This window comes from Nematostella vectensis, chromosome 10 (genome assembly GCF_932526225.1).
Source record: "Nematostella vectensis chromosome 10, jaNemVect1.1, whole genome shotgun sequence".
Lineage (NCBI taxonomy): Eukaryota > Metazoa > Cnidaria > Anthozoa > Actiniaria > Edwardsiidae > Nematostella > Nematostella vectensis.
The window spans coordinates 7,705,608-7,733,360 of record NC_064043.1 but is presented as its reverse complement, the minus strand read 5'-3'; the positions used below and the strand labels follow the sequence as shown (position 1 = coordinate 7,733,360).

Below are 27,753 nucleotides of genomic sequence, written 5' to 3'. Positions count from 1 at the left end.
CATAGTAATACTCATCTCTGATTGGTTCATCAGATTGTTTATCAAATATAACCAAAAATGGAAATGTTCCGCACTGGTTATTTGGCAAGCACAATCCAGGAGTCCAGGACACGTATTAAGCCACATTTTATCAATGCAATGCAAACCTGTATACACCCTAAATACATCTTTTTTATGATTTCCGCTATATAATATTATAAAGTGCTTATGTTCCATATCTAAAATATAAACAAAGCATTTGAATGCTAAAAGCACTAATTCTCCATCATTAAAATCTTGCTCATTTGTCATATCTGATTCGCTGTCTTCCTCTCGCTCTCTTTTCTCTTTTCTTGCAAGGAGAAGAATGAAAATCCTTTTCGCTCCTTCTTTTACTTCATCTATAGCATCAACCATTATAAGGTTGCAACCTGGAGTTAGTCGCATCTTTGAGACATTGAGTGCCTTCACTTTTTCTGAATTAATGTTTTCAGGCAATATGTCCCCCCCACTTTCTGTCCAGCTTGCAGCTAATCTGTTGATCGCGTTCCTTTAACATTGCCATTGCTGTTTCCTTTCTTTGCTCCTTCTTTCTTCGATTTTCGGGAGGGGGGCACCGCAAATATGGGGGAAGCGTAAGGGGGGGCATGTGTAACCGGGTGATATTTTGGGTTATTTTAGATTTTGCAAACATTTTAAGTAAGCGATTTTTGGATTGCGATTATAATTGTTTTACGTATTTTACGGATTGTTTCTCAAACGTGATTCTAATTCGATCCGTACACGTTTAGGAATTTACTTTCAACATGCTTCAAATTCCTTTAGATGAGTATCAATAGCTTGATAGTGATAATTGACTTAAGTTTAGCGTCCTTCTACCATTTCCCAGGAAGATTAATTTCTAAATTTGACAGGACAATGGACGCTGAGTAATTTGAACGGTAGTAAATGTTATCGTCCCTAGAAAAATGCGCGTCCCCAAACGAGTTTAAAAGCGGCTGTTTTTACAGTATCTGTTTTTTTTAGTTTAGTACCGTTGAGCAAAGGAGACGCATTGCTTGCGCGGCGTGATGCGGGAGCGAGATATGCAGTTGCTCAGGGAAGACAGTCAGCAGAGATAAGCTACAAGCTTAGAGCGCTGTCCGTACGGGCCTGTCATGCCAGTTGTGTTCAGTTTGATTTACAAGTTGTAAGTACTTTGTTTTTAAAAACTAGCCATTGGTTTAAGGTTACCTTTTCTCGGGATTTGACTATGTTTGTTATCACTTGAAATTTATTATTTAATTTGTTTATAAATCCTTATAAGTCCATGCCTTGCATCATGTATTCGTTCTCACGTTGCCTTTCGCTCGATCGTTTTCGTTTCATTCCAGTTAATTTTGCCTCCTTTTTGGCTGGTGTCAGAACCTGATAGTTTTGCCTTCAGTATTGCATTTGTTTCTACATTTTTCGTAACCGCACGGTAAATGTCAAGTTCTGACGCTTACACATGGAAGATTTTGTTCCTCCTGAAGGGAGGGTCAACTGATTTTAACAGTTACTTTTAACAAAATCCTCACCCCCCCCCCCCCCCCCCCCCCCCATCACCCCTCGGGATAATACTGGAATTTAGGGATCTTTTAAGCAAGAACGACGGCGACGGCTAGGACAACGCGATCGAAAAAGATGTTTTCGCGCGTAGTGATAAATAATAATTTAATTGCAATGGAATAAGCAAAACATTATAGTCAGAGAGAGATGAAAATAAACTTAGAACATTATTTCTACAGCGGCGAACGTAATTATTGGAGTTTACAGTGCAAACGTCAGTGTCCTCAATTGACCGTGAAACTTGGAGTTTTCACGTCGTGGTTTTACGGAAAGCGGCTGAAATGTATCAGACAGAACGCATTCCCACGTGCTGTTATTGAATTCTGAATCAAATTCCATTGTTTTCTGCCGTCGGCGTCTGCGTTGCCGTCGTCGTTGCTTAAGGTCCCTTTTAATGCAACGACGACGGCAACGCGAATGTCGACGGCAGAAAACAATTGAAATTCAAAGCCAGACATGAAAAGTGCTCGAAATGGATTCTGTCTGAAACATTTCAGCCGTTTTTTTTAATACAACGTGAAAACTCCAAGTTTCACGGTCTAGCGGGGACGGGAACGTGTGCGCTGAAAACTATGCTATCCGTGTTTGCTATGTTAGAAATAAGGTTCTAGATTTGTCTATAATTTTGGGGTACTACAAAAACGAGTGAAATTTATCAAAACTAGTTTTGAATTGTGCGCAAAGCACGACAGCTTTTTTAGGTTTTACGTTCTCTCTGCCGTCGCCGTCGCAGTTGCTTAAATTCACTAATAAATGACCTTTCCCTTAATCGACATGAAGTCACTAAAGCTATGAAAATGATGCTGTGTTCTGATGCTCACTGATCGACGTATTTCTATTCTACGCTCGTTGAATAGTATCAATAATATCAATCAGATACGCTACTACATTCTCATTGGCTTACTTCCACAGCAAAAGTGGCCACGGTAGTATGTGTCGAATTTTTTTTTTAAATCGTCTGATGACACGCGAGCTTGTGAAGGACAACATATCTAGACCACTATCTTTTTTGATTTAGAATGAAAATGTCTTTACCCTGTTATTTGAGTTCGGCAGTCAATTTCAATGAGTTTGATATACGCGTTAATATTGTGTTAGTGCGGCAGTGTTCGTGTTAACGCAGCAACGTTGAGTAGAGGCGCTGCGCTAGCGCGATTGAGTTTGGTTAGAACGACAGACCGGCATCGACAAAAGCCATTTTCTTTCAAATCACAACACTCTAAGGTTTACTGTCTAGCGACACAGGAACGTTCGCGCTGTGAGCCCAACTTGTTCGTTACGGCAGAAACAGTGCCTGATGCTTGTCTTTGCTTATTTGAAACCACAAAAACGAATTCATTTTGTCGAAACTAGTTTAGAATGCGTGAAGATATTTTTGGTCACGTTCTCCTTGCCGTCGTGTTGCTTAAAAACTCTACTTTTGTGTTGGTACGGAAAGCGTTGTGTTGGCGCAAAAATGTTGTGTTGAGGTCATGGATATTGTCAGCCAACAATGTTTGCTTCTATAGCCCTTATATTAGATTAGAGTAGCATGTGTAAGGGTGAAAGACCGAAGAAAATACTTCAAAGAAAAGTAAATATTAGATCAAGTTATTGAAAGTTCGAGTTATCTGTAGATTAGTATGTATTGAATTTTAAATTTCTTTATATGTCATTTTAGATGTTCTGCAAAAATAAAGGCAAACCGAATGAACAACTGGCAAGCAGACTTCAATGCGACATATACATATTATATAAAATACAGCCTCACATATCCTGTTTGTGTTCTCTATGACTAAAAAACGGAATCAAAACAAAAATTATACACAGACAAAACGCCTAACTGAAGCTTATATGCTCTTTGCTGCTCGAATGCTTAATGATTATGCCGTTCAAATGATTCTTCAACAGACAAAAAAACTACTTACTTTCGAGGGATTACGAGTATTTTATAAAAAAGGCTCTTAAAATTATTACACAAAAGACTTCCGAGGAGCTAACAGTAAATCCTGGGGGGTCAAGCCGACGCATCTTCGCATGGTAGCAGCGGGAGACACTTAACCAGATCCTTGCCTATGTTCGAGAAAAGAGAGGATTCTATGGAGGTAAATGAACGTTTTTAGAGATAAATGAATCAATAGACTAAATTCTAAGAAACCGGTGAAAAAGTCAACAGAGGTAGGAGTGGAAAACTAGCTTGAGAACAGCCGTACATTTCCTTCTGTAATTGCTCAATCCCGATTTAAGTTATGACGTTTTCTGAAAATGCCTTCTAAAAAGGCCAATTGACGTGCTTTAAAAGTAATGGAACGCATTTATAGGGGAACGAGCAAACAAAAATCTAAAGTTTGGAGGTAACAAAGTGATACATAGCAAAACTAAGTCAGACTGGGAAAAATATATATATATACAACTCGTATGGTGTAACTTTTTCGCAGGTCCTTAACACTGATTTTTTCCTGAGATCAATATTTATCATAGTGTTAGTACAACCAAGTGAGAAAAACATGTAACTTGCCACAATAGACCAATTGTGCAACATTTCCAGAGTTAACAAAAATAGATGTCAATTTCACATCTCAAAACGCCAAATCTTGAACAAAAAGGTAAGGTAATTTTCCTTTCCATTGTCTCTATAACTATTAAAAAAAGCAGCGTGAATAGAGAATAGTTCACTAGTGAAGGGAGATATGATCTAGACAAAAAAGACCGAGGTGACGACAAATCCGGCATATCTTGTTCATCTTTTTTATAAGCTACTTTTCGTTGCCATAGTATTATAAAATCTTTCTTCTCATCGCACTCTAAAAATGCCCTTTTTACTCCTTCGCGGTTTATAAACTATGAACGGAAGCAAGAAAACCTATTTCCGTGTTTTGAATTAAGAATAGCAATATCTGACAATGGAGAATGGAGTTTGCTTGTGCCATGTAGACTTGCTGAGATGAGTCTTTGCTTAGCCGGTGTTCTATGAGCAAAAAAAAGGCAAGAAACACGTATTAGAAAAACAAAGGCAAGAAATGCGTATTAGAAAAACAAACATGTTCATAATGGTCTGGGTGCTATCTGAGAAATGCCTGATTACACATTTACAATATTATCAGGAATCTGTCGTAAGGTCAAGATTATTCTTGTACGTATCCAACATTTAAGCCTGGAAGAGTACAAAAATGGCTACAGAAAAAAAACTACCCAGCAAGAACAATTCTTTTAGCCTGGGGGAATATAACAGTGTTAGACTAAATGTTGTATATATCATTCATTAACTAATGTTTTCCAGACAGTGTTTACTACAACTTGTTAATGGGAATGTGTTTTCAGGAAAACAGATCTTACATAGTTAATGGAAGTCAAGAATGTCATATTTAAAACAATTAGTATTGGTTAATTACTATAACTACAATAATGTTCCTAGCAATCAGTATAAATTAGTTATCTCAGTAATGAGAAGAACGACGATAAATGAATTGTAAACCATAAACTCCTAAACACAAGCATCAGTAAAGAAGTTACTCATCAATTAGCGTTACCGCCGCGTATTGGCAGGCATGTTCCACGGGATGTCTTTCAAAGCTGGTTCAAAATAAAACCAATTAGGCATGTATAATACGGTTGAATTTTAAGTTGATGAGCCGTGCTGACTACTGGTTAATGGCAGTCGTGGACCGTAACATCTTATATAAAGTATTATAGAGGTTTTCTCGTTATCATAATAGGAACTTAGTATATGAGTCAAGGCAAACGCCGCTAGCTCTAGGGGGAATTAGAGGAGGTTAGTAGTTCTACGACGATGGGCTTGCTTTACCAAACAAAGGCGGTAATAAGCAGAGAGATCAAACATTTGCGGAGAGACAGTTACCGGCAGACTATCGGAGAAATCTGGTAGGAAATGAAGTATGAGTTTTGCAGGAAAATGAGTTAATAGCTGTGTCATATGTTGAGGCGTATAGGACAGACGCAGTAATCAAACCGTGCAAACATTCATAAAAATTACCAATACAAAGGCACTCTACTTCTATCAGAAGTACAGCAAGAAATTAGCTATTGATAAAAGACTTGAATTAAGAGTCCACTGAATCAAAAACCAATTACTTTTCAACCTCCAAATAACACTAACGAAATTAAGTGACAGACCGACCGAGTTCTCTATAATCTACAATTCAAGAAAAAAAAAAAGCTGGAGTGAGTCAGATCCGGCGGCTGTCCTACTTATGAAGTCAGAGCTACATCATTGCTATCAAGAATTATCTGGAAACAAAAGAGCTCTCGTTTCCGCCTTATGAGATGCGTAATATCTAAAGCAAGGCTGCCGTGAATTGTAGCTCAAGCCTTTGTTGACGTGGTAAGCATTGCTTTAGAAGCGTTGGTGTGTTTGACGTGCGAATAGCTCAAAATAGCCAACGAAGGGTATATTTGGTGTACATTTTAGGGTTCAGGACTAACAATAGTTTGTTGGAAGGGCTGGTACAAAAAAAACGCTCCCGCTGGCATTCTTTCGATAATCATTTTTTCCCGGGAACAAGTTATTGCCGCAGAGGTTAAGGTACGTATGGAACGTCTAAGGATTTCACAGTCTACGGTCCAAAACATGATTATAGCACCATGGTAAACTCTGTTTAACTTTTAAACTATTGTTTAATCCCCTACTGTCTTACAATTTTACGGTAAAACTTACAGCAGTTGCATTTCAATACAAAAAGACAAAATTTTATTGATGATTATTTGATGATTAAGTCCAGCAATTGAGTTTTAGACTACGTTTATACTCTTAAAAATGACTCTCTGCCTAATCTTCGGTTATCGTACTGTAATTTCCCTATTTGGTTAGAACCTACAAGATTCTTTCATATTGCTACCCTTAAGGCAGTGGAATCAGAAAATTATCTTAGTGTCGAATGGCATAAGCACACAGGCCTCGTCCAGTGAGCGCACGTTTTGAGAGCGCGCGTTTTGAGTCGCGCATAGTAACAAATCACACATAACAACTTGATACACGAAACAGTGAGCCATTTAACTTAATTGCAATTTTCCTTGTTGTAAACCCAGCATGACTTTAATTTTTGCCTCGTTAAACACATGAGATGCTGAAAATCCCGGAAACAAAGATGCGCTTTACTCGTGGGTGTAGCATATATTTATTTTTGCCGACGGCCGTGAGTGATTTAAGTGCTGTATTTTGTGTTTGCGGTTTTGAGGGAAGTTAGCCTTAAGTTTATGTGTCATATTGGCTACTATGGCGCGATTTTATTCTTATTAGCATAATCGATTGAACGTTAAGCACCTAAGGGATGTCCACTAGCCTCATATCAGAATGCATACATTAAATGTATTTTCATCTGCAAATATTGGGGAGTGGTTAGTAAATATAAGTCATTTATCTCTGTTTACAAGATTGTACGAACTGCCCACAATCAACAATTTTTTTGAGTAAATAGAATTCTATTCAAAGAGACCGAATTAGAGGACTGCGCTTAATGCCAAGAAATTATATTTGCTCGTTTTATCTACCATCAACTCACACAAGCTTAACTGATCTGATTTGCGTTCTTCCGTCGTGAAGCAGTAAGGGTATGTAAAGTACAATAAGTAAGAACATCCCCTTGAGAAAAGCTTTAAAACTGTTACATTACCCAGTGGTCAAGTACAAATTCGTCGATTTTGGTTGAAATATTTGTACCATGGTTTCATTTTCCATCATTTTTTCATCTTGATTATATGTACATGACATGCCATATAGTCAATTAGGCGATACTAAATAATGAGCTAGCGGTTTGGTTTGATAGAGGAAACATGCTAAGAATTGTACAGAATTGTAACCACTGTAGATATGATCTGCAGACGATCTGAGCAGGGTCTATGTTACGTGTTTTTTATTATTTCAACAGTGGTGGATTTAGAGGTGATTTTTGAACAAGAAAAAGCCCTAACAGTTTAAGTCGAAATAACTCAAATATATACAGGAACTAGATCCTCACACTAGAGATTCTTGAATTTCAAGGGCATACAACGAGTCCCCCTCGCCGAAACACGTTAAAATGGCATATTTCGTCGTTTGAATATGTTCTGATGCCGAAAATATCAATTTTAAAAGTTGCTGGGAAAAAGTTATGTTCCTTTTTCCCAGAAGGGACCATTTCTTTTCGTTTCCAGCCAGCATTGGTTAGGATTTTTCTTTCCCAGCCAGCATTGGTTAGGCATTTTAGCACACTAATAATTGCCCGTATAACCGATTGGGACGATTTTCCCCCCAAAAAAACCGAGGGGTCTAACATCCAGCAAAATAACCGGCTGCGGAACAGATATTTGGCGGAAGAGATCCGTTTTTGTGCCCTTGGAATTTGCGATAAGTAAATATGGCGAAAATATAGAAATATACGTAGCAAATAGGTATAGGTTTCTGGTAAAGAAATTTTCTAAGGCTATTTCCGAGATTCAACAGTACTCAAGGATTTTTCAAAAATGGAACCGCCCTTAAAATGTTAGATCCGCCAACTGATAAAAAAAAAAAGAAATAAGAAATTGTGGCATATACAGATGGAGTATAGGAGAAGGATGTGTCACAGCCACGACAATGTAATAAATGAATAAACTCTAATTTCGGTCTTTTTAAGATTTATTCATGCCAACCAGAGAAAATGATAAAACTACTAGAGTAAAACATTAATCATGACCGCTGAGAGCTCATGTTTGAAGAGTGGTTAATAAAATTGGTCTTTTTAAGATTTATTCATGCCAACCAGAGAAAATGATGAAACTACTAGAGTAAAACATTAATCATGACCGCTGAGAGCTCATGTTTGAAGAGTGGTTAATAAAATTGAAAGTTCACATCTGTTTTATTAGTTAAAGGACGCAGCTCCTGTAGGCGAGCCCGTGGGGCATGATAAGCAAGGGAAATCTTAATGAGTTTCCTTGATTAATTTGAGGAAGTACAGCATCAAACAAGGCAGATATCTGCCAGTTAAATGTTTAGCAATAAACTACATAGTCATTGGATTTAGTGAACATGTCGCTTTCATAAAAACTGTCAAGGGGACTTCAGATGTTGATAAAGGGAAAAAAAGGACATTATGTACGCTGATTTTCGGGGGATTAATATTGATCACGGAGTAATATATGTCCCAAAAGTTAGAACAGATGTTCATTTCTCCGCTGGGCAATGAAGAAAACATTATCATAAATCAGTTAACTTTACTTTACCCTTTTTTACGAAAAAAAAAAATACGTGTAATTTCTATTCTGACTTGGTGACTTGTTTCACGACGCCAACATTCACTTTACAACAAATTTTTAATACATAGGGAAAAATAATTTCAAAGACAAAGTAATGTACAGTCCATTTATTTCATTCACACACAAAGTGCGCTCAAAAAGTGTTAAAAGAAAGTGAAACAAAGTGCATTATTTTTAACCAGTAAATGTCATACAGGAATTTCAATAATAACCTTTCAAAAGGTCTCAGGTTGGGGACTTTTTCGGTGTTTTTTTTTTTAATTTCAAAGCGCGAGACCCTACCAAACACCTTCACTTGATAACAATGAACACCGGATATTTATACAAATGGTTTAAAACCCGCATAAACTAATAATAATTAGCTGAATGGCCATGCTGGGGCACCATACAAAGTCCGTTATTGAATGAACAGGTCTTTTCTTTGCACTGTTCTTGAGCTAGCACCGTGCGACGGAAAACGAAAAACATCGTGTGAAGTCATAAAGATTCGCTTTGTTAGTCTATATATATAGCTGAGGTGTTTCGTTTGTATTGCCACCTACCTTTTATCTAAAAGACTATATATACGTGACAACTTGCAGGGATTTCACTACACCTTTCTCTCACACTGTTTCGGACTCCACTTGAATTGGAGTACTCGAAGGTCTGCCATTTCAATCTACCGTGAAAGCAACAGGGAACCCAAGTTATTTCGAGGGTTTTTCCTCAAAGGTAACATATTTTTTTAACGTAGATTGTCGCAATTACAGACGAAACACTTTTGTAATTGTAGACACAATAATTCTTTAGAGCAAAAATTTTGATTTTAGGTGGTAATAGCATGAAGCATGAGGCAAAAAGATAGGAGGTATTTATAATTCAGCAAACCATTTTTTCATCTGGATTGAATCATTGATGCTGGATTATTATATATAGTCATATGAATGATATCAAATCAAAGGCTTTTATACTATAGAATCGCGGCCTTAATACAGAAATCCCACTAGACTGGCGGAGCAATCTCTTTTTCACGCGTTTAGGCTCAACAATATATCCAATCTCTCGTCAAAAAGTGGTATTCGACTCAGAGTCGAATGGCAGAGTCGAATACCATTTTTTTGGTGTATTGTATTTATTCTTCTGGTTTTCGCACGATTTTTCGACGATTATTCTCAGGGGGGTGCGAAATCCGAGAGAGTGGACCTGATCTTTACGCGGGGGGGGGGGGGGGGGGGGGGGCAATGAGGTTGGAGATTTCTGATAAAAAATCTTACCACCCCCAAAAGTAGCCTCCTCCAAAAATGAGGGAGAGAACGAGTTACCTGCGGCGAAATTGCGCCTTTTCTTTTAAAGCAACATCTTTTCTAGCCTACGTTGCAGAAACAGAGTAAGTTTTGTCTGCAAAATAGGCTATATTTCGGGCGTACCTTACTCGTGTCTTACTGTTGAGGGGGGAGGGGGAGTGGCTATACGGGGGAGGCGTCTTAAGCGAGGAAATATGTCATTATATTAATCAATCTCAATTTTCCACGTAGATGAGACTTCTAGTCGGTTGGCTAATGCTTCTGGCTGCTTTCCTTGCTCTCATCAAGCCTTCTCGTTCAAGCGACGGTTGCCTGGAACAATGTTCAGCCATGTTTCATTCCTGCCTCACGACATGCATCCTTCCTGACGACTGCATATCATGCACTTTCAACTCAGAAGATTGCCGCCAAGACTGCAGAAGAAAGCGTGAAGTACTTCCATCGTGGTTACAATGGAAGCGACGCGCGTTCAGACACGACTCGAAAACAAGGACAATCTAAAGCTTTTATGATAAAATGTAGACAGTTAAAATGGATTATATATTGTTATATATAAAATGTTATTAGTTCGTAAACGTGGTACTTTGCTGGACGATAATATTTGAAGTATCGAAATGTCTCGCCAACATTTCCTTTGCCCCTATTCACGCATTTTGTGATTTTATCGTGGAACACCGTTAGCCCGAAAGCGCGCTACATTGGACACAGACAACCCTGAGGGGACTCCAAAATCAATCTTAACCCTTTAGCACTTTAGGTGCTGTCAACAGCAATTCTTACCCCTAAGAGATAATGCTTTAGGTGTGGTATAGCACTCAAACCAGACGCATTTTCGGTATTCCTTAATTTAAGCGGCCGTGGGCCGCATGCGGAGCCCCATAAGTATAAAAAAAATGGACTAGAATGGCTGTTCTCGAGAAAACGTGCTGTAGCGCATGACCAGCGGTGTTGCCCTTTAGATCTACGAATCCCCGATCTACGAACAGCGGTGTTGCCCTTTAGGTCTACGAATCCACTCCACACGACAGTGCTGAATAACGTATGCGCATGCGCGTGCTCTTCTGGCAAAAACAAGCACAATCGTAGTGTTGAATCGTTCGAGAAAAGGCCCAGAAAAAGTAAGAAAGGCTAACTTCAGTCGCTGATTTTACTAACTGTACAGCATTAAAACCATACTGTACAAAAGATGACAGATTTATGTGATAATGAGGGAGTCATAAAAAAAATTTTAGCCTTAGGTTTGGTCTAGTTTTCTTAGCATTCGCCAAAATGTGACAGTTCGCCGGTAAAAAGCCGCCATTTCAAAACAAAAAGGCTAACCGCGCGGTACTGGAACTAGTTTTTCAGCACTGTAACTCCACACAGATTCACCACAATGACTCAACCGCTATGCTACGCATGCGCGTATGAGTCAAAAATGGTATATAATTATGCGACTGAGTTTTTTTGGTGATCGCGGGGGCCCTGTGGTTCTGCCTTGCCTGCCTGCCCCGCGCAAGCTATGTAACCACGCTTCGCTGACACGGTCGCCTCAACCCGAGAAAAACACAAACTTCCAAACATCTAAGAAGCGGGAAAACAATTAAAAAACTCTATTACAGTCATCGATTCTTAAATCAAGGAATCTACAATTTTCTCTGAGTCCTCTGTCGAATTTCGCCTTCAACAAAGTGATTATCACACGGCGGAAGATCGATTACAATACCAATTCACAACAAGTAGAGATAAAAGAAAGTCTACGAAAGAAATAGTCTTTACAAAAGCCTAAAATATAAGAAAGGATCCATGTCTAAAGACGAAGAAATCGAAGACAATAAAGCAACAAAAGTATGATTTAATGTTAGTTTCTCGCCGAATTGGAACGAATGAAACGGTACGTTTTCAAATCGTAATTTTATCGCTTCTGGTTGAGCATTTTAGCATTAGATACGTTATGTTCAGTTTATTCTAATTTTAAAATGTTGTTTTTCTTTACCGTAATTCTATATATTTTTTAGAGTTATTTTTTTTATATAATCATGGTGTACTCAAAAATAGATCTCTAAGATGCGAATTGTTCGAACAAAACCCAATTCTGCTTCTGCTGTTTCTGTCCAAATATTTTTTCGCGTAATCTTATAGAATCTGAGCCAGACTAAAAAGGAAAAAAGGGTAAACGGATGTATGTTTTCTCTCATATTTTCTCTGCTTTGATTTTTGTTTGGTAAGAACAATTAAGGATAGTTTATTAAATTATCTTTATTTTTGAGGGGAATTTTTTTTTAGTTTGTTTCACCTCAACAACTAGTTTGCACTAATCCTTGAAGGTAATGACAAATTAAAACTACACATAATAAATAAATTAATAATAATAAATAGTCATAATGACATAATGACATTACTGCAGTGTTTGTTGTTTTAAGTGGCCATAAAATTAAATGATTGTCTCAAAATAAGTCTATGATAGATAATAAAGGGGACAATAACAAATTCAGAGGTCTATAGTATTTTTATTGCTTTTCTTGTGAACCACAGCAAATTGGCCAACCCCTATAAAAAAGCTACTTAGCACAGTCCCAAAGGTGATTGCAGAGGCATCACTTTACTTCCCTTGTATCTGAACTGTATTTTCCCTGTTATTGTTCCTGGCCGTTGAATTAGTTTAACCCTGAAACCATTGTGTGGAGGCAAGAGACCATGATATAAGAGAACGAATCCCTGTGGCCCATGATGTCGTCCATGAAAGCTATTTTTAGATTTCGCAGCTTGTCAATCATAGCATCTATATATGGTTCATCGCGCCATATTTGGTTATGGGCACCTCACAAGCTAGTACATTTTCCATTTTCCCCCCTCTCTATACTTTTCGTTCGCTTCCTGTTTTCATCCTTTTAGCTGCTCCTCATAGCTCATGGTCACAATGCTTCTCGTAGGGTGGTGTCCTGGTATCTGTTAAGTTATCTAATGTTAAATTTTTTAAATGTTATATAAATAATTGCACGGGTAGACATCGGGGAGACAGCAAATTTGGAATTCATTCAAGATGCATTAGGCTGACTCCTAAAAAGGTCTTTTTCTCTTCAATTCGGTGAGATAAAATACCTTGGCATTCTCAGAGTCTATGTTATGTATTTTAATACAAGAAGGCCTTTATTTTTAGATGAATGAACTTCAATTTTTCATGCAAATATTCAGAAATCATGTAACTCAAGAAAATCTTGTCACTGGAATAAAGATTTACTTCATCATTATAAAGACGTGAAATGCCTGTCTTAATAACCATATATCGGTGTGAATATAATGGTATTACGTTCTGGAAGTATCTTTTTCACTAAAAGGGAATTGGAAGAGAATTGTGTTTTGTAAACACAGATTTATGATTGATTGTTGTTTATAATTTGAGAATCAGCTGTGAAAACTTTTACTGGGGAAGTTGATCCCTGAGCCTAAAATCACGCACTCTATGCAACAATGTCCCAGAAACGGTTGATTGGATCCAGCGTACTCTATGAAAGATCATTTTCACCGCGTTTTTAAAAAAGGTATTTTTGGTCAAAAAGATTTCCATAACAGCTTCTGCCGGTTCACATCGCTCAACTGCTCAAGATGTGATCGCACGATCGCGGGTAAGACGTGTTGCTAGGATCTGCCAATCAGAGCCATATCTAAAAATAACTGCTTGTTCTAAAAATAGCTTTCACGGACGACATCATTGGAACATACCCTAATACTGGGGATTCGTTCTCTTACGTCATGGCCTCTTGGTGAAGTCAATTGTCATTTGATTTTTTTTCTTCTCATCATGTTTTTTTACTTATTGCCTTTTTGCTGTTATTGTTTATAGGTGGTGGAAATATAGCAATAAATAATATCAAAATGGATAAAGATATATAAAAAAGTGATGACTTTGGATTCTAATATTCAAACTAAAATGTACTGAACTAAACTGAAGCAAGACAGCATTTACAGAAAACATTTGAAGTGTTTTTTTTTTTTTTAACTATATATTTATGTTAATTATTTGTTATGCTTATTATAGTAATCTTCTATGTTTGGACAAAATAAACAGGTACCTTTTTTTTATTCTGGTCTTTATTATGGTCATGATTATGTTTATTTTTAAAAATTATTTTTATTATTATTGTTTTGTTATTGTTATAATTAGAAAAAAACTATTTGGAATACAAATGCACTGGCTCCATTTTCAGGCAATGCCTAAATCCATATATTATTGTGTAGTTCCAGAAAATATCCATACCCCCCCGGTCCCCACCCCCTGGAAAAAAATAAAAAGGGCGTTTACCCCCCCCCTCCCCTCTGGAAATTCCTGGGCGTTTGAACCCCCAACCCCCTGAAATTTCCAATCCCCTCAATGGGGGGGGGGGGGGGGGGTATAGATATTTTCTGGAACTACACATTGTAGTACTCCTAAAAATCACCGGCGCCATGACGAATGTCCTTCTCTCGCCCCCTCTTTCCTTCTCCCCCTTCCATAAAGTATGTGAAAGCAGCACTCAAGGCCTTATAACTTGTTAAATCTCTTTGCGTGAAGTCCATAAACGCTAAGCTAATAGTCTATAATTAACATTATTATAAAACAGTCCTGATTTGATTTATTTTGACATTATATGTCCTATAGGAGCATTCAACTCAAAACAAAAATAGATTATGCGCGCACGCTTTTTTAATCGCACCAGAACCCTGTGTCCCGATGAAATGTGACCACGATTGTAGATCGAACAAATTTTCAATCGAACACCATTCGTTTGATTGAATTTGAACATTGGATTTGATTGGGTTAGGTAATCTACTACAATAGAACTAAATTCTGGTGAGTACGATTATCAAACATACATAAATCAACTAACGATTTAGTTCGATTACGTTTGAAAAATTATTTTTTTCATTTAGCCTTATTGTTCCTTTTGATATTGAAAATGTACTAAATTATCTAATAGAAGTTACGAAAAAGATTAAGCTGAGAACTGTGAAAAAATACTTACTTGTTTGTAAGCGATGGTTTTGAATATATAAAAAATGCTTCGAAACTATGATGTTTTTACTCTGCTTGCAGCCGTTTTTAGTGTCAGTCACGCAACGCCTCTTTTCAGCAGAGTTTATTTCGAATGACATGGATCTTAAGATTTGTTTATATAGAATATTTCGATCAAAATTGGCCACTGATTGCTGCGATGGCCGAGTGGTTAAGGCGTTGGACTCGAAATCCAATGGGGTCTCCCCGCGCAGGTTCGAATCCTGCTCGCAGCGTAATTTTTTTTGGGTGCAAATCTATCATGTTTCACGTCTTTTATGCTTTTTTCATCATTAATTTGTAAAAAAATTGGCTTCAATAAGGTTAAAATATAGGGTTTAAAGCCGCATTGTCACCAGCTTACTTCCGGAAGTCCGACGGAAAATACAAAAGAATATATCAAAATCCGAGATATTTAACAGGCCATCCGCTCTAAATTATCAATCACGTCCTCAAAGAAACTTCCAATAGACACACTGCTTTTAATATTTTGAATTTTTTTTCGCGTTTTCTGTTAAAAATCATCGGAGATTGTTACGTAATTGACCAGAAGTAAACTGGTGACAATGCGCATTGAAGTCTGAAGAACAATCAATAAGAATAATTTATTCTATCCGAAATGACGCAATTGTAAACCTTGGTTTTAATAATCTCCAAACGCTTTTTGTGTCTAATGATTCATACACTTATTTGTAAATACCCTTCTATGCCAAAAAGTATCTACTTTTTTCAGCCAAAAAAAGCTGTCAGAAGGGCTTATGATGTGGCAGCGGGAGTTCTCTTTTTTTTTCTGAACTTTTCTGAACCTTATGTTTAATATCTGATAGAGAAAGAGAAAAAAAGGGTATCTGCGAAAAAAAAAAGATAGAAAAGAAAAGGCCAAAATTATAACTGCGATGGCCGGGAATCGAACCCGGGTCAACTGCTTGGAAGGCAGCTATGCTCACCACTATACCACCATCGCAACGCTGAGAAGAACTAATAATTTTAACCTATTTGAACGATGTTCAAGATGAAAGTTGCGACGTGACATCAGGGCATTAATGTTTTTTTTAACTTTCGCATCAATATCATTTTTCGAGAAGTATAATTCATCAAAGGTTGTCTAGATTGTTGTGCCAAGAAAAATTCCCCGCAGTGCTCGTTGCTAGAATTTCTCAAAAACAAAAGGGTACACCGAACTACTCCGCGCGGACTCGTCTAGACATATTTAGTCACTGCCTAAAAGCGGAATCCAAGAATTTGTTTAGCTTGCTACTTCATAGTTTCCCGCCACAATAAGTTAACTTATGGTAGAATGTTCTACAGAAGCATTTGCTTTCATTCGACAGCTGGTACAATTGACAAATCCATCGAAAAACACGATACTAAGCTTTTATTTTATTATCATTTTATTATTCGATCACATCAAGTCTATCTTGAATCCCATAGCGCACAGACAGAGACATCGCAGGGATCCAATCGTGGCCGTAGGCCGTGTATCACTTTCTATATGAATAGGAACTCCGTTTGTGTTGGTTAAAAACAAACACAATTACTGATAAATATTGATTGAATACTTTGAGTGAAAAGGAAAACAATGAATGAATGCACTACATAAGAAAATAAGAACCATAAAAATGGAAATTAAATGAAAATCCAGGCCCCCGTACTATAGGATTTTTTTGCGGGGGGGGGGGGGGGGGGTGGGCTGCGAAATCCGAAAAAAAAAAATCAGGGGGGAGGGGGAGGGTGGGACGGAGTGAGTTTTCTGATAAAATCTGACCACCCCCGAAAAAAAAGGTTTATTTTTAATGCCTTAGCAGTATCTCCACGTGACGTTTATTGTCGGATTATAGTTTTGTCTACAAATAGCTATTGATCTATTGAGTCTATTGAGAACCGAAATTGTACCTTCGGCCGTATGGTCCCTGATGTGCTCGCAGTTTTCAGCTTGGGGGCATAACCGCCGCGCGCGTCGTGGTGGCGCGCAGATGAAGTTGGTAAAGAGCAAATAATTGCTCCGATGGATTTCGTGTAAGAAACTTAAGGCGGTATGATACCCTAAAATTTACCAAATTTGAATTAATTGTGAAAAAAATTATTTTCGTCTCAAAGTTACCGTTATTTATCCTTGAAATGTATGCCCTAGTGTAATTTAAATGAAAATATATTTTTTCCTATAGTATTCAGCTTATAAAAAATGTTGGCGAGCCGTTGCTAGGGGCAACCGGTCTGTTTGCAATTTGTTTTGATCTAGAAGTCGGATTTCAAAGGGCCTTTTTCGATGGGGTTTTCGATTTTCTCTTGTTTGGGTTCCCTGTGTTTTATCCACGTGACCGAATAGATCACTAACAAGAGAGTTTACATGCAGTACCTTCCTAAATATCGATCTTCACATTTCAACATCAAATCAAAATACAACCTTCCATTTTACTCTTCAAATATGCCTAAATTCGCTAACCAGAGACGCAAAAAGCGGCGTTTTTGTGGGAACCGCTTTACAGGAAGTCTCAATTTAGAGGAAAGCGAGTATAAGAGAGTTGAAAACAGTCCTAATGAGTCGGAAAACGAACCGAGTTGTTCGACTGACATGGAGCCTGTTCAAGAAGGCAATCCTGCAAAATCTGCTTCTTTTCGAAAGCTTTCGAAAACCGCTGTCGAGGCAGATACAGTGCCTAAACCTTCCCAATCCACTGCAAAGGTATCTGATGCTAAGGTGACCGGGTATCGTTTCGTGGATATGGACATTCTTAGCTATTTTTTCGCTTTGCTACGATGTGGTGACTGTGGCGAGTTCTGCCTCGTGCTCGGGGAAGACGAGCACAACCGGAAGGGTTGTGCCTCGAAGCTACGTCTAACCTGCCAGAACTGGGACTGGAAGCATATCACTTATACTTCGAAAGTTCAAGGGCAAAGTTATGAAGTGAATCGCAGACTGGTTTACAGCATGAGAACACTCGGAAAGGGACATACTGGAGCCAGAAAGTTATGTTTACTTATGAACATGCCGCCACCACCTACTGCGAGGGCATTCACTAAAAACTCGCGCACACTGCTGAAGCATGTAAAGGAAATTGCAACCAAAAGTAGGGGTGATTCTGCAAAACAGCTTAAAGCAGATACATCGGATGGGCCAACCAATTGCGGTGCTTCATTCGATGGCACCTGGCAGAGAAGGGGCTTTTCATCTCTGAATGGCTGTGTCACCGGCATCTCTATTGACACAGGGAAAGTTCTCGATGTAGAGGCCCTTACGGTGTCCTGCAAACAATGCAAGCTGCATGATCATCTAGATAAGGATAGTGAGGAATACAGTTTGTGGAAGGCAGATCACAACGACTGCAAGGCCAACTTCAGGGGTTTCGCACCTGCTATGGAGCCTGAGGGTGTACAGCGAAAAGCTGGTGTAAATATCAGAAAGACAAAGCAGACCACACCAATACATTTAAGCACAGTGCTGGTCTGCCATTGGAGATACTGGCCAAGGTAAAGCCAGTATATGTTAGGCTAAGTGAAGCCAGTCTGCTGGAGAAATGCCTACATGGCAAAACACAGAACCAGAATGAGAGTTTGAATGCAATGATTTGGCAGGGAGTGCCCAAGGAGGTGCATGTCGGCAGGGATATTCTGGAATTGGGCTTGTATGATGCTGTATGTCATTTTAACATGGGGTACAGCTCTGTACTAAGACTGTTGGAAGCCCTCAAAATCCCTGCCGGCAAATATACGGAAGCAGGCTGTGGCCTTGAGGATACTTCTAGAGTTCAGCTTGCAGAGTATAAAAGTAAGGAGGCATCTAAAAGAAGGAGCAAGGTCCTGAGAGGCAAAAGAAAAAAGAAAGAGGACAAGAAGAAGCAAGCTGAGGGCTCTCTGTATGATCCTGGTGGATTTTAGAAAGTATGATCTGAACACTGCCCTCATATTATGAATTTACACATTTACGTTATCTTTAACTTGAGATTTCTCAAATTGTGAGATTTCCGTATATTAGTAATACTCTAACAGTGATATCTTCCAGAGAATTTGTTGGAATTGGCTATTTTTTTCAGGGGATGTGCAGTATATGTATTCTTATACAAAGACGTAAAGGATAAACATTTGCTTTAAATCTCAAATTGAAAATAATTTTCAAATCTGACAAACAAATATCCAAATATTAGTTTCTGACAAAATATTCCTCTAATTTGAAAAATATCACCAGGGTAATTTCTATACTTCATTGTATGCATATGTTGTAGTAGAAGATTTCCTAAAAGTTTGGTGGCTATTGATAAAAAAATAAAGGAGTTATCACTGTAAGACTGGATACCATGATTTCGGGGTAATTAAGCCCCCCTGGTTGCCATAGCAACGCAATGTTTTGTCAAGTATGTCAATAAATTTATCTGATCACATAGGTTGTATGTATGTTGGTTAAAAATTATTCTAGTGCTTTTCAAAAAAAGTCACCCCTCAGGGTCTCACACCACCTTAATTAATTATCGCCAAATGCTTCGACAATCCAATTTTTTCTTTCACTTATTCTTGTCTGTGTTTTATGTCTTTTGTTTTATATCTTTATATATAAGTGTGCGGAGGAAACCTTCTAAATAAATAAATAAATAAATAAATAAATAAATAAATAAATAAATAAATAAATAAATAAATAAATAAATAAATAAATAAATAAATAAATAAATAAATAAATAAATAAATAAATAAATAAATAAATAAATAAATAAATAAATAAATAAATAAATAAATAAATAAATAAATAAATAAATAAATAAATAAATAAATAAATAAATAAATAAATAAATAAATAAATAAATAAATAAATAAATAAATAAAATAAATGACATTTGAAAACAGGTTGTTTTCTTTGCCTTTCAATCCTGGGCAATTTTAAAGTTCAATTCCAATACTTATGCCTTGTTTACTGTATTTTAACTTTTCTTGGTAAATATTCCACTAATTATCACGGGAATTTTTTTTCCTTTAGCTCAAAAAAGACTACAAAATAACGAAATTTTTAAAATATCGTGCGTGCGCACCGGGGAAGATTGCATTTCCGATTGCTTGAGGCGCGCGCAGATAGTTTGGAAAAATAAAATACACCTACAATAACCTTATTTTCTAGCCAAAGTTGGCAAAATATCCCTCAACTTTAAGGCTTTAGTTGAAGTCTAATTATTCTTCCGGCAAACCCTCATGACTTAATATGTTATTTTAATCAGTCAAATGCTAAGACAACCGGTTCGTGCAACCCCAGTAAAACAAGAAGGACAGCGAGATGACGTGATCAATTTTCAGAAACCAGTTGATTCAAGTAGTCTATCTACAAGACCAAAATTCGCCCAATAGGAGTGAGGTAGTTTAGAGGTAGACCCCGATTTATAATTTATAAAAGCCTGATAAATCGAATCAGCTAAAGTGTTAGGGTAGAGAGTGAATATAACACACACATGAGCTAGCTTGGGACAACTTTATTTCCTTACCTTTTATTTAACTTGTTTTACACATTAAGTAAGGATAATTTTGCATTTTCTCTGATGTGTTTTGACGGATTTTTCCCGCGAAATTCGAGCGCCTTTTGCTGCTAACTTAGAAAATCTTTTGCTTTTGTACCCAGAAATTCTACTTTTGGGGTCCTGGGGAACAGTAGCAAATGGGGGCCTCGGTCAAATATTCTATGGAAAACTGCAAATTGTACACTATTTTTGGGAATTTCTGGTCCCCGGGTGAAAGTGATCTACTTCTCAAGTAATTCCACTTTTTCCGGAAATTTTCCAGTGGGAGTAATCTGTACCATTTACAAAATAACCAGAAGTACCGGAATTTTCGATTAAATGGTAAACAACCAAGATAACGGGAATTCCAAGTATTGCAGGAGAAAACAAGCGGGATTCGAGAGGGAAACGTCGTACGGTTACGGGATTTATGGAGAAAAAAATTCACGCAGAAAAATTCTACTTTTGGGGTCCTGGGGAACAGTAGCAAATGGGGGCCTCGGTCAAATATTCTATGGAAAACTGCAAATTGTACACTATTTTTGGGAATTTCTGGTCCCCGGGTGAAAGTGATCTACTTCTCAAGTAATTCCACTTTTTCCGGAAATTTTCCAGTGGGAGTAATCTGTACCATTTACAAAATAACCAGAAGTACCGGAATTTTCGATTAAATGGTAAACAACCAAGATAACGGGAATTCCAAGTATTGCAGGAGAAAACAAGCGGGATTCGAGAGGGAAACGTCGTACGGTTACGGGATTTATGGAGAAAAAAATTCACGCAGAGATTTAGCGATTTGCAAATGATGGCCAAACCAACAAAGATGGCGCAATCCAAGGTGTCGCTAATTTCTGCGCTTGACCCAAATTTTCGTTCGTATCCACTTCATTGTTTTTGGAAAATTCAGAAAGCGTGACGAACTTTAATCAATCCACTCGTGGGACTCGTGGCAATCTTAACAGTCTACAAAAATATGTTCCTGATTGACATATTAACGCTTTTATTAGTATACCATCGATGCAATTGGTTACATGTAAGACAAATGCAGATTTGAAAACACACTTTAAGGGAGATTTCACCTTAGTGCTAATTGAAAAATATTTCTGAGAGTAAGGTCGTTAGCCATGGTGATTTTGGGGAGGATCTTTCCTTTGAAAGACCGGTAACACCAGATGAATCATTGAATTACTAGTGGTGGTTTAACAGGTGTGGAACAGGTAGAAAATGGCTACCCATCGGGACTTCTGATCCTGGATTGAAGGTTTCGGAGTCTCTTAGAGGAGGAGGAACTGATATATCATTGATTAGATGATGATACCGCGCGCGCTAAGACGTAACAATTGCTTTTGATTTCGAGGTGACAAAGCGCCTTGATCCAAAAAGTGTGTTTTTTCTGTACGAAGACATAATATGACAAGTAAAACAGGAGACAAATCTATGTACGCTTACACCTTGCTAGATGATTCTGCTGCGTTACCAGATCCAGGAGAGGATAGCTGTGGTGTCCTCACCGTCGAGCCGACGGGAAACGGTGTTCTTGTCGAAGATGTCGATCCCATTGATCAATCCAAACTTACTTCCTCTTGTGAGACCTTCTGGAATATATGTAACACCATCCAAGGTCTACCTATCCTGGCTATCCCATACGCTGTGAGGAACGGAGGCTACGTAGCAATCTGTGCACTGATGGTAATCGCAATCGCGTCCAACTACACCGCTCAAACGATTGTCAGTTGTCTTTACGAGAGACCAGCGCCAGGAGATAAGAGTGGCAAGAGGAAACGCGTTCGGGAATCATTTGTGGATATCGGGCGTGCGTTTAGCCCGAAATTTGGCCACCATCTTGTGCTTGTCACTGAGATCGCTCAGCTTCTTTTTCTGGCCGCAGTGTATCCTCGAATGGTAGGAAGGATGTTGGCAAAGTCCTTTCCCTCCACGGATATATCATGCATGCTTTGGACACTTTTTGGTGGCATCGCGTTTATTCCCAACATCTTCTTACAAAACCTTTCCCAAGTAGCATGGACAAGCATTATAACTGTGCTTTCTGCTAAAGTTATTTTTATTGCCGTGTTCACATACAGCGCAATGCAGTACCAAATGTGGGAACTAGCTTCGCTGGATAACTTTGAGATTCACACTTTTCCCTCCGCGCTTGGGATTCTGGTCGCGAGTTATCTTTCTCAGCCGTTCGTCCCAGTGATTGAAGGGAGCATGCGCAAGAAGGAACACTTTAATCTCCTCATGAACATCGCCTACACGAGTATGACTGTGTTGAATATAATCATCGGTGTGGTGGCGTATATTTCATTCAGGCCTAATACCGCTGAAGTCATCACCAATAGCCTGCCTGAGGGCTCATTCAGACGTACAATTAACGTCATGGCCTCACTTCTAGTCTTCACTTCTTACACCTTACCTATGTTCACCATCTTTGACATTATACAAAACGCTAAGTTGCCCTGTATCAGACATAACTTTGGCGCTAGCGTTCGTGACCCGGATGTAGTTGCATTTCGATTCTCGCTTGTCAGCGCGAGCATCGCCATGGCCGCGTTGGTTCCACGATTCACCTACATGCTCGCACTGGTCGGTAGCATTGCGGGCATCAGTCTTGAGTTTATTTTCCCTTCGCTATTCCACGTCAAGATTTATTTCAGTTCGCTGTCATGGTGGGAGATTGCTGTTGATGTGTCTGTGCTATCTTTAGGCTTGTTTTTCCTAAGCACGGGGACTTACTTTTCGATGCGTTCTATAGTAACATCTAAGTGCTGCTCCAACCCAGCCGATCCTTGTTATTAAAGACTCTGGATTATAATGTTTTTCTGCCACAAAAAAATAACAATGCAAATGAGATGTAGTTTTCAACATAACAAACCTAAGTCCATTTGGATCTCTCTGAAATTTACTCCTTAACCCCTCCCCTTCCATTCAGTACTTTTGGGGCCATGGTAACAGCAAGTTTGTTTACAGTTAAACTATCGTGATTCATAGCATGATAAAATAGGTTTATCTATTAGGTTTATTTATATATATGGACCCCGCTGCTGTGTACATTACCTGTGGCACGTCTGTCTGAAACATGTTCCATAAAAATGTACTATTTTTTTATTACCCTATAGGTCTATCGCAATTGCTTAAAAAAATATCCAAAACCGTTTGAGGATACGTGATAGTGTCCTCTGTACTACAGTTTGCTATAGGCGGCACCTTTTATCCAACCTTGGCAAATGAGTCAGCAAAAATACAGTCATTTTTGTTCGAACAGAGTACAAAGGGGCTTAGTTAAAGTAATCGCATACTCGAGAAATACACGTTTTTTTCTGTCGTTAGCTAATGTATTCAGCAGTTTTAAAGCTTCGACCAGCAATACTGCGTCATCTCGTTAAACCTTTTAACAAGAAATATAGGTATGTTATAAAGTGGGCGTCTATAAGTGGCACTTGGAGCTGAGGTATACCACAGGCAGAGCGTCACTCAATACAGGTACCTGCATGACGTGATATCGAATGGCTGGTGGAGTGCGCTGATTGGTCGAAAAGAACAAACAGACAAATGGAAACCTGTTGAGTGCTGGCAATACCGCTACTGATGCCTCGCACCTGTTAGGTTTCGCGCGTGCGCAAGCGAACGCTTCTCGCTTTACCGGCTTTTGGCTTTCCTCCTTTTTAAGGGAGGCTTGCCCTACAGCATCGTAGAGAAAGGGAGTGAAAGTATACCAAGAGGAAGGAGAATATTCTATGCACAAACCTCGCTGAGAGCCAGAGAAGGACAGTGGGTCTTGTCAGACCTGGAATTTATACGCTTGTTCAGGAACGTATGTTTTTGGAGCAATGCATCGAAACAAAAAGTCAGCATGTCGCTCTGTTTTAAGATCAAAGTTATGTGTAAAGAATTTATTGGAGGATTGGGTTTATTTGGTGGACAGGATGGGGACAATAAGGACCAAAAAATAGAATGTAAACTATTAAGTGATGTGTCTACAGTTTCGCAATCGTCCAAGGAACAAACTTCTGCGCGCGTCACTTCCACACACGGGAATTTCGAATCGCAAGGAGTTAGCTTCAATTCACAACAAGAAATGGAATCCTTCAATTCTAAGATGGTCGAGATGAGAAAGATTTTTGAACGAGAGATTCGCGAAATCACCTTGCAGCATGATAAACTAAAGGACGGAAGGATTCTCTTGTATGGAAGAGTATGTGAAATGGAGCGAATAATTAGAACAGAGAAAAGAAAACATTCAATTAGTTTGGTTCACGAATCTGAAATAGATTCCACGTTCGCTAGCGAAGATACAGAATTAATTCATCAGTTAGATGGCGTCAAGGAAATGCTGGAATGCACACAAAAAGACATATACTCATTAAAGAAGTCTTTGGAAATCGAGTACCGGGAACGGACTCTGTACCCGGAGCCTGTCTTTATATGCTCGCCTGCGCTTGAGGACGATTACTCCAAACAAATGCGCGTTGACGGAGGACTGAAGTACCAGGGCTCGGACATGAATATTTTCCATCTGATAACTTATCAATGTCTGCCACCCCCCCTAAGTCTACATGAGCTGTATTCACGTGGTATACCGCCAAGATAACGTTTTTAGTGTGGGTGCTTGGCGACCATGCTGAAAACGTAGTTAGCAGTAAAAGAAGACAAAAATAGTGAAATACATTTGAGGTCTAAGAAGGTGGAATCAAAAAAAGTATATATAATGTGTGTTGGTGTTAGGTATTTTTCATTGTCAACATATTATTATTAGCATTTTCAATAACGATCTTAAGAAGTGCAGTCCATTAAGATAATCTTGATTAGTCATATCTAATAGTAGGCGTGACAAGCCTGTTATCTCATTGTTTATCCAAATTTTATTGATTTTATCCAAAATCACTATCATGTTAATTTTCGAACTCGAAAAGTGCACTGGTAGTAGAGCGCTCCCAACAGGGCACCGAGTTAGCTAGCAGGCAAGGCAAAATGTTGAGCCGATGTCAGTTGTTCAGGTGTTTGAAAACGGCTCAAACAAGTTGTTTGGAATAAAACATCGCTGGAAGATGCCATTTTGTGTTGTTTCCACGTACACTATATTAGAAGATGCAACGCTCACATTTTCTTTGGCTTGTATGACAAACCGAGATACGCTGTTCGTACGTCTCTTATTTAAAAAAAAAACACAAACACGGACCGGAGTTGACAAAACGATGGACCTGTAAGTGTGCGAACAGCCCTAAAACTAAACAAGCGCGCTTTTCATCATTCTAAACTCCTCTCTAGCCTGATTTAACAGCTCAGCGTCATGCATGACCTCAATTGCGGTCCGCGCAAGCGCCCTAGCGGTAATCAACGTCTTGTCATGCGCACTTCGAGTCCCAGCCGCTTTTCGGAATTCGTGCGTGTGATACGCCACCTTTGGGTCAATACAGTAGAGTGGGTGGATTCCTGGGACTTCCAGGGTTACATTCCCCATGTCAGTAGAACCATCCACGATCGCTTCCTGCTCCTCACGTGACATAAACTCCTCTCCAAGCCCTTCCGCCTGCTTCTGGTAGACCCCCGCTAGGGTGGGGTTAGTTTCCATGGACGCGAAAGCGTTAGAAAGCCATTTGATCTCCGCAGTGACCCCAGTTGACATTTCAGCAGACTCCAGAATATTCTGGATTTTTTGCTTGAGGATATTGAAGTCTGGGTTCGTCGTCGTGCGCACAAATAGAGCTAACTCTGCGCGTTGAGGGATAACACTCGGCTTCGTACCGGCGTCTGTGAAGATCCCATGAACACGCCAGGTTGGTTTCAGTTGCTGACGTAGCATGCTAATGCCATTGTAAGCTGTGACAGCGGCGTCTAGAGCGTTGATTCCGCACCAGGGTGATGCGGCCGCGTGTGTCGCAAGCCCATGAAAGGTAGCCGTTACTTTGGCCAGACTCTGAGACCGATAATACGCTACGTTGAACGGAGCTGGGTGAGCCATTAGGCACAGATCTATCCCGGTAAAACATCCAGCATTAATCAAGTCAATCTTTCCCCCTTCCCCCTCTTCTGCTGGGGTCCCCATGACAACAACTTTACCATTTCCGGTTCGTGACACGACCTCTTTGATTGCCAGACCGGAAGCTACTCCTGCTTCGGCGATCAAATTGTGCCCACAGCCATGATCGACTTCGGGTAAAGCATCGTACTCGCATAGAAAAGCAACAGTAGGGCCCGAGCCCGAGCCGAACTCTGCCCGAAATGCCGTCTCGAGACCGCCATATTGCCGAGTTACTTGAAAACCTTTGGACTCAAGAAAATCCGTGAGTTGTTGATGTGCGAAAAATTCTTTGTAGCCGAGCTCCGGTTTATTCCATATTCGATGGCTCAACTCGTACAGCTCCTGGGAGTGTGAAGCAACACACTTATCAGAGATGTCATACAGGTCCTCAAGGCTTGCCATTACAGTCTTCCTAGTTGTTCACACCGTACAAGCGAGTCTTCTGCTTCAGTAAAGCGATGTGTAGAGAGAGTTTAGTGATGCGTTGCATCTGGAACCGGAAAATCTGGTTTCTCCGTGACCTTTACCTGTTTTATATCATACAATAACAAACCGCCCCGCTGTAGGCCATTTTTAAAAGGAGGCTTTTTCACTTGTCATCTCAGGCAACGAGAACGAGTTTTTTAGTTGAGGCAAGCTTAGTGGAATATTGATAGCATAATTAAAAACACAAATCCTTACTTACGTGTCGTTTTTTCGTAGGCTACAAATTTTCATACAAACTTTAACTCCAAATTCAGAAGCGAACTAAATCATGTTGAATGTGAAGTTTAATTTATTCTACGACAAAACACATAGCTCAATAATTTTATCTATCACATGCTGCTGCAACAGTTATTTTTTTTATAATGACGGAGTTCTAACATTGTAACGCAACCCAAGTCCGATTACTAAACAAATAAGATATTTTATGCATTGTGTACTTCCAGAAAATATCCATAACCCCCCCCCCCCCCCCCCCTCACCCAAAGAGGGGATTGGAAATTCATTCGCGGGGGGGATGGGGGTTTCAAACGCCCAAGAATTTCCAGAGGGACATGCCCTTTTTCCTTAACAGTAACTGTATTAATTTTTTTGGGTCAGTACGCAGCTCTTACAAGCTGCAATTTGATTGGGCAAATAAACAATATTCGCACCTCGACACAAAGAACGAGAAGAATAGAGACAAAAGAACTAGGACAC

The 27,753-nt window shown here is 39.0% G+C and overlaps 4 protein-coding genes, 2 long non-coding RNA genes and 2 other non-coding genes across 8 annotated transcripts; 6 read left to right on the top strand and 2 right to left on the bottom strand.

The window, feature by feature from the left end:
- Positions 1-5,896: 5,896 nt before the first annotated feature.
- On the top strand, positions 5,897-10,639 carry LOC116604627. The gene is made up of 2 exons (XR_004291146.2): positions 5,897-6,091; positions 10,296-10,639. It is a non-coding gene; the product is annotated as an uncharacterized LOC116604627 (long non-coding RNA).
- An 810-nt stretch (positions 10,640-11,449) lies between these two features.
- Positions 11,450-14,124, top strand: LOC125572993. The gene is made up of 2 exons (XR_007313909.1): positions 11,450-11,937; positions 13,888-14,124. It is a non-coding gene; the product is annotated as an uncharacterized LOC125572993 (long non-coding RNA).
- Positions 14,125-15,229: 1,105 nt separating this feature from the next.
- Trnas-cga lies at positions 15,230-15,311 on the top strand. The gene has a single exon. It is a non-coding gene; the product is annotated as a tRNA-Ser (tRNA).
- A 656-nt stretch (positions 15,312-15,967) lies between these two features.
- Positions 15,968-16,039, bottom strand: Trnag-ucc. The gene has a single exon. It is a non-coding gene; the product is annotated as a tRNA-Gly (tRNA).
- A 1,256-nt stretch (positions 16,040-17,295) lies between these two features.
- On the top strand, positions 17,296-19,451 carry LOC116604657. The gene has a single exon (XM_032367371.2). It carries the CDS (start codon positions 17,423-17,425, stop codon positions 18,545-18,547), a length of 1,125 nt encoding a protein of 374 aa, XP_032223262.1. The 5' UTR covers positions 17,296-17,422; the 3' UTR covers positions 18,548-19,451.
- Positions 19,452-20,492: 1,041 nt separating this feature from the next.
- LOC5522007 (vesicular inhibitory amino acid transporter) lies at positions 20,493-24,396 on the top strand. The gene has a single exon (XM_001641617.3). It carries the CDS (start codon positions 21,957-21,959, stop codon positions 23,346-23,348), a length of 1,392 nt encoding a protein of 463 aa, XP_001641667.2. The 5' UTR covers positions 20,493-21,956; the 3' UTR covers positions 23,349-24,396.
- LOC116604588 lies at positions 24,355-25,603 on the top strand. Its single transcript, XM_032367146.2, has one exon. The coding sequence runs from the start codon at positions 24,403-24,405 to the stop codon at positions 25,138-25,140; it is 738 nt and encodes a 245-aa protein (XP_032223037.1). The 5' UTR covers positions 24,355-24,402; the 3' UTR covers positions 25,141-25,603.
- Positions 25,394-27,210, bottom strand: LOC5522008 (xaa-Arg dipeptidase). The gene has a single exon (XM_001641735.3). The coding sequence runs from the start codon at positions 26,971-26,973 to the stop codon at positions 25,777-25,779; it is 1,197 nt and encodes a 398-aa protein (XP_001641785.1). The 5' UTR covers positions 26,974-27,210; the 3' UTR covers positions 25,394-25,776.
- Between the last annotated feature and the right edge of the window lie 543 nt (positions 27,211-27,753).

What these genes read in the sequence shown, in the direction of transcription:
- LOC116604657 (XM_032367371.2), top strand. Translation starts at nt 17,423, where the DNA reads ATGCAGTACCTTCCTAAATATCGATCTTCACATTTCAACATCAAATCA.
- LOC5522007 (XM_001641617.3), top strand. Translation starts at nt 21,957, where the DNA reads ATGACAAGTAAAACAGGAGACAAATCTATGTACGCTTACACCTTGCTA.
- LOC116604588 (XM_032367146.2), top strand. Translation starts at nt 24,403, where the DNA reads ATGTCGCTCTGTTTTAAGATCAAAGTTATGTGTAAAGAATTTATTGGA.
- LOC5522008 (XM_001641735.3), bottom strand. Translation starts at nt 26,973, where the DNA reads ATGGCAAGCCTTGAGGACCTGTATGACATCTCTGATAAGTGTGTTGCT.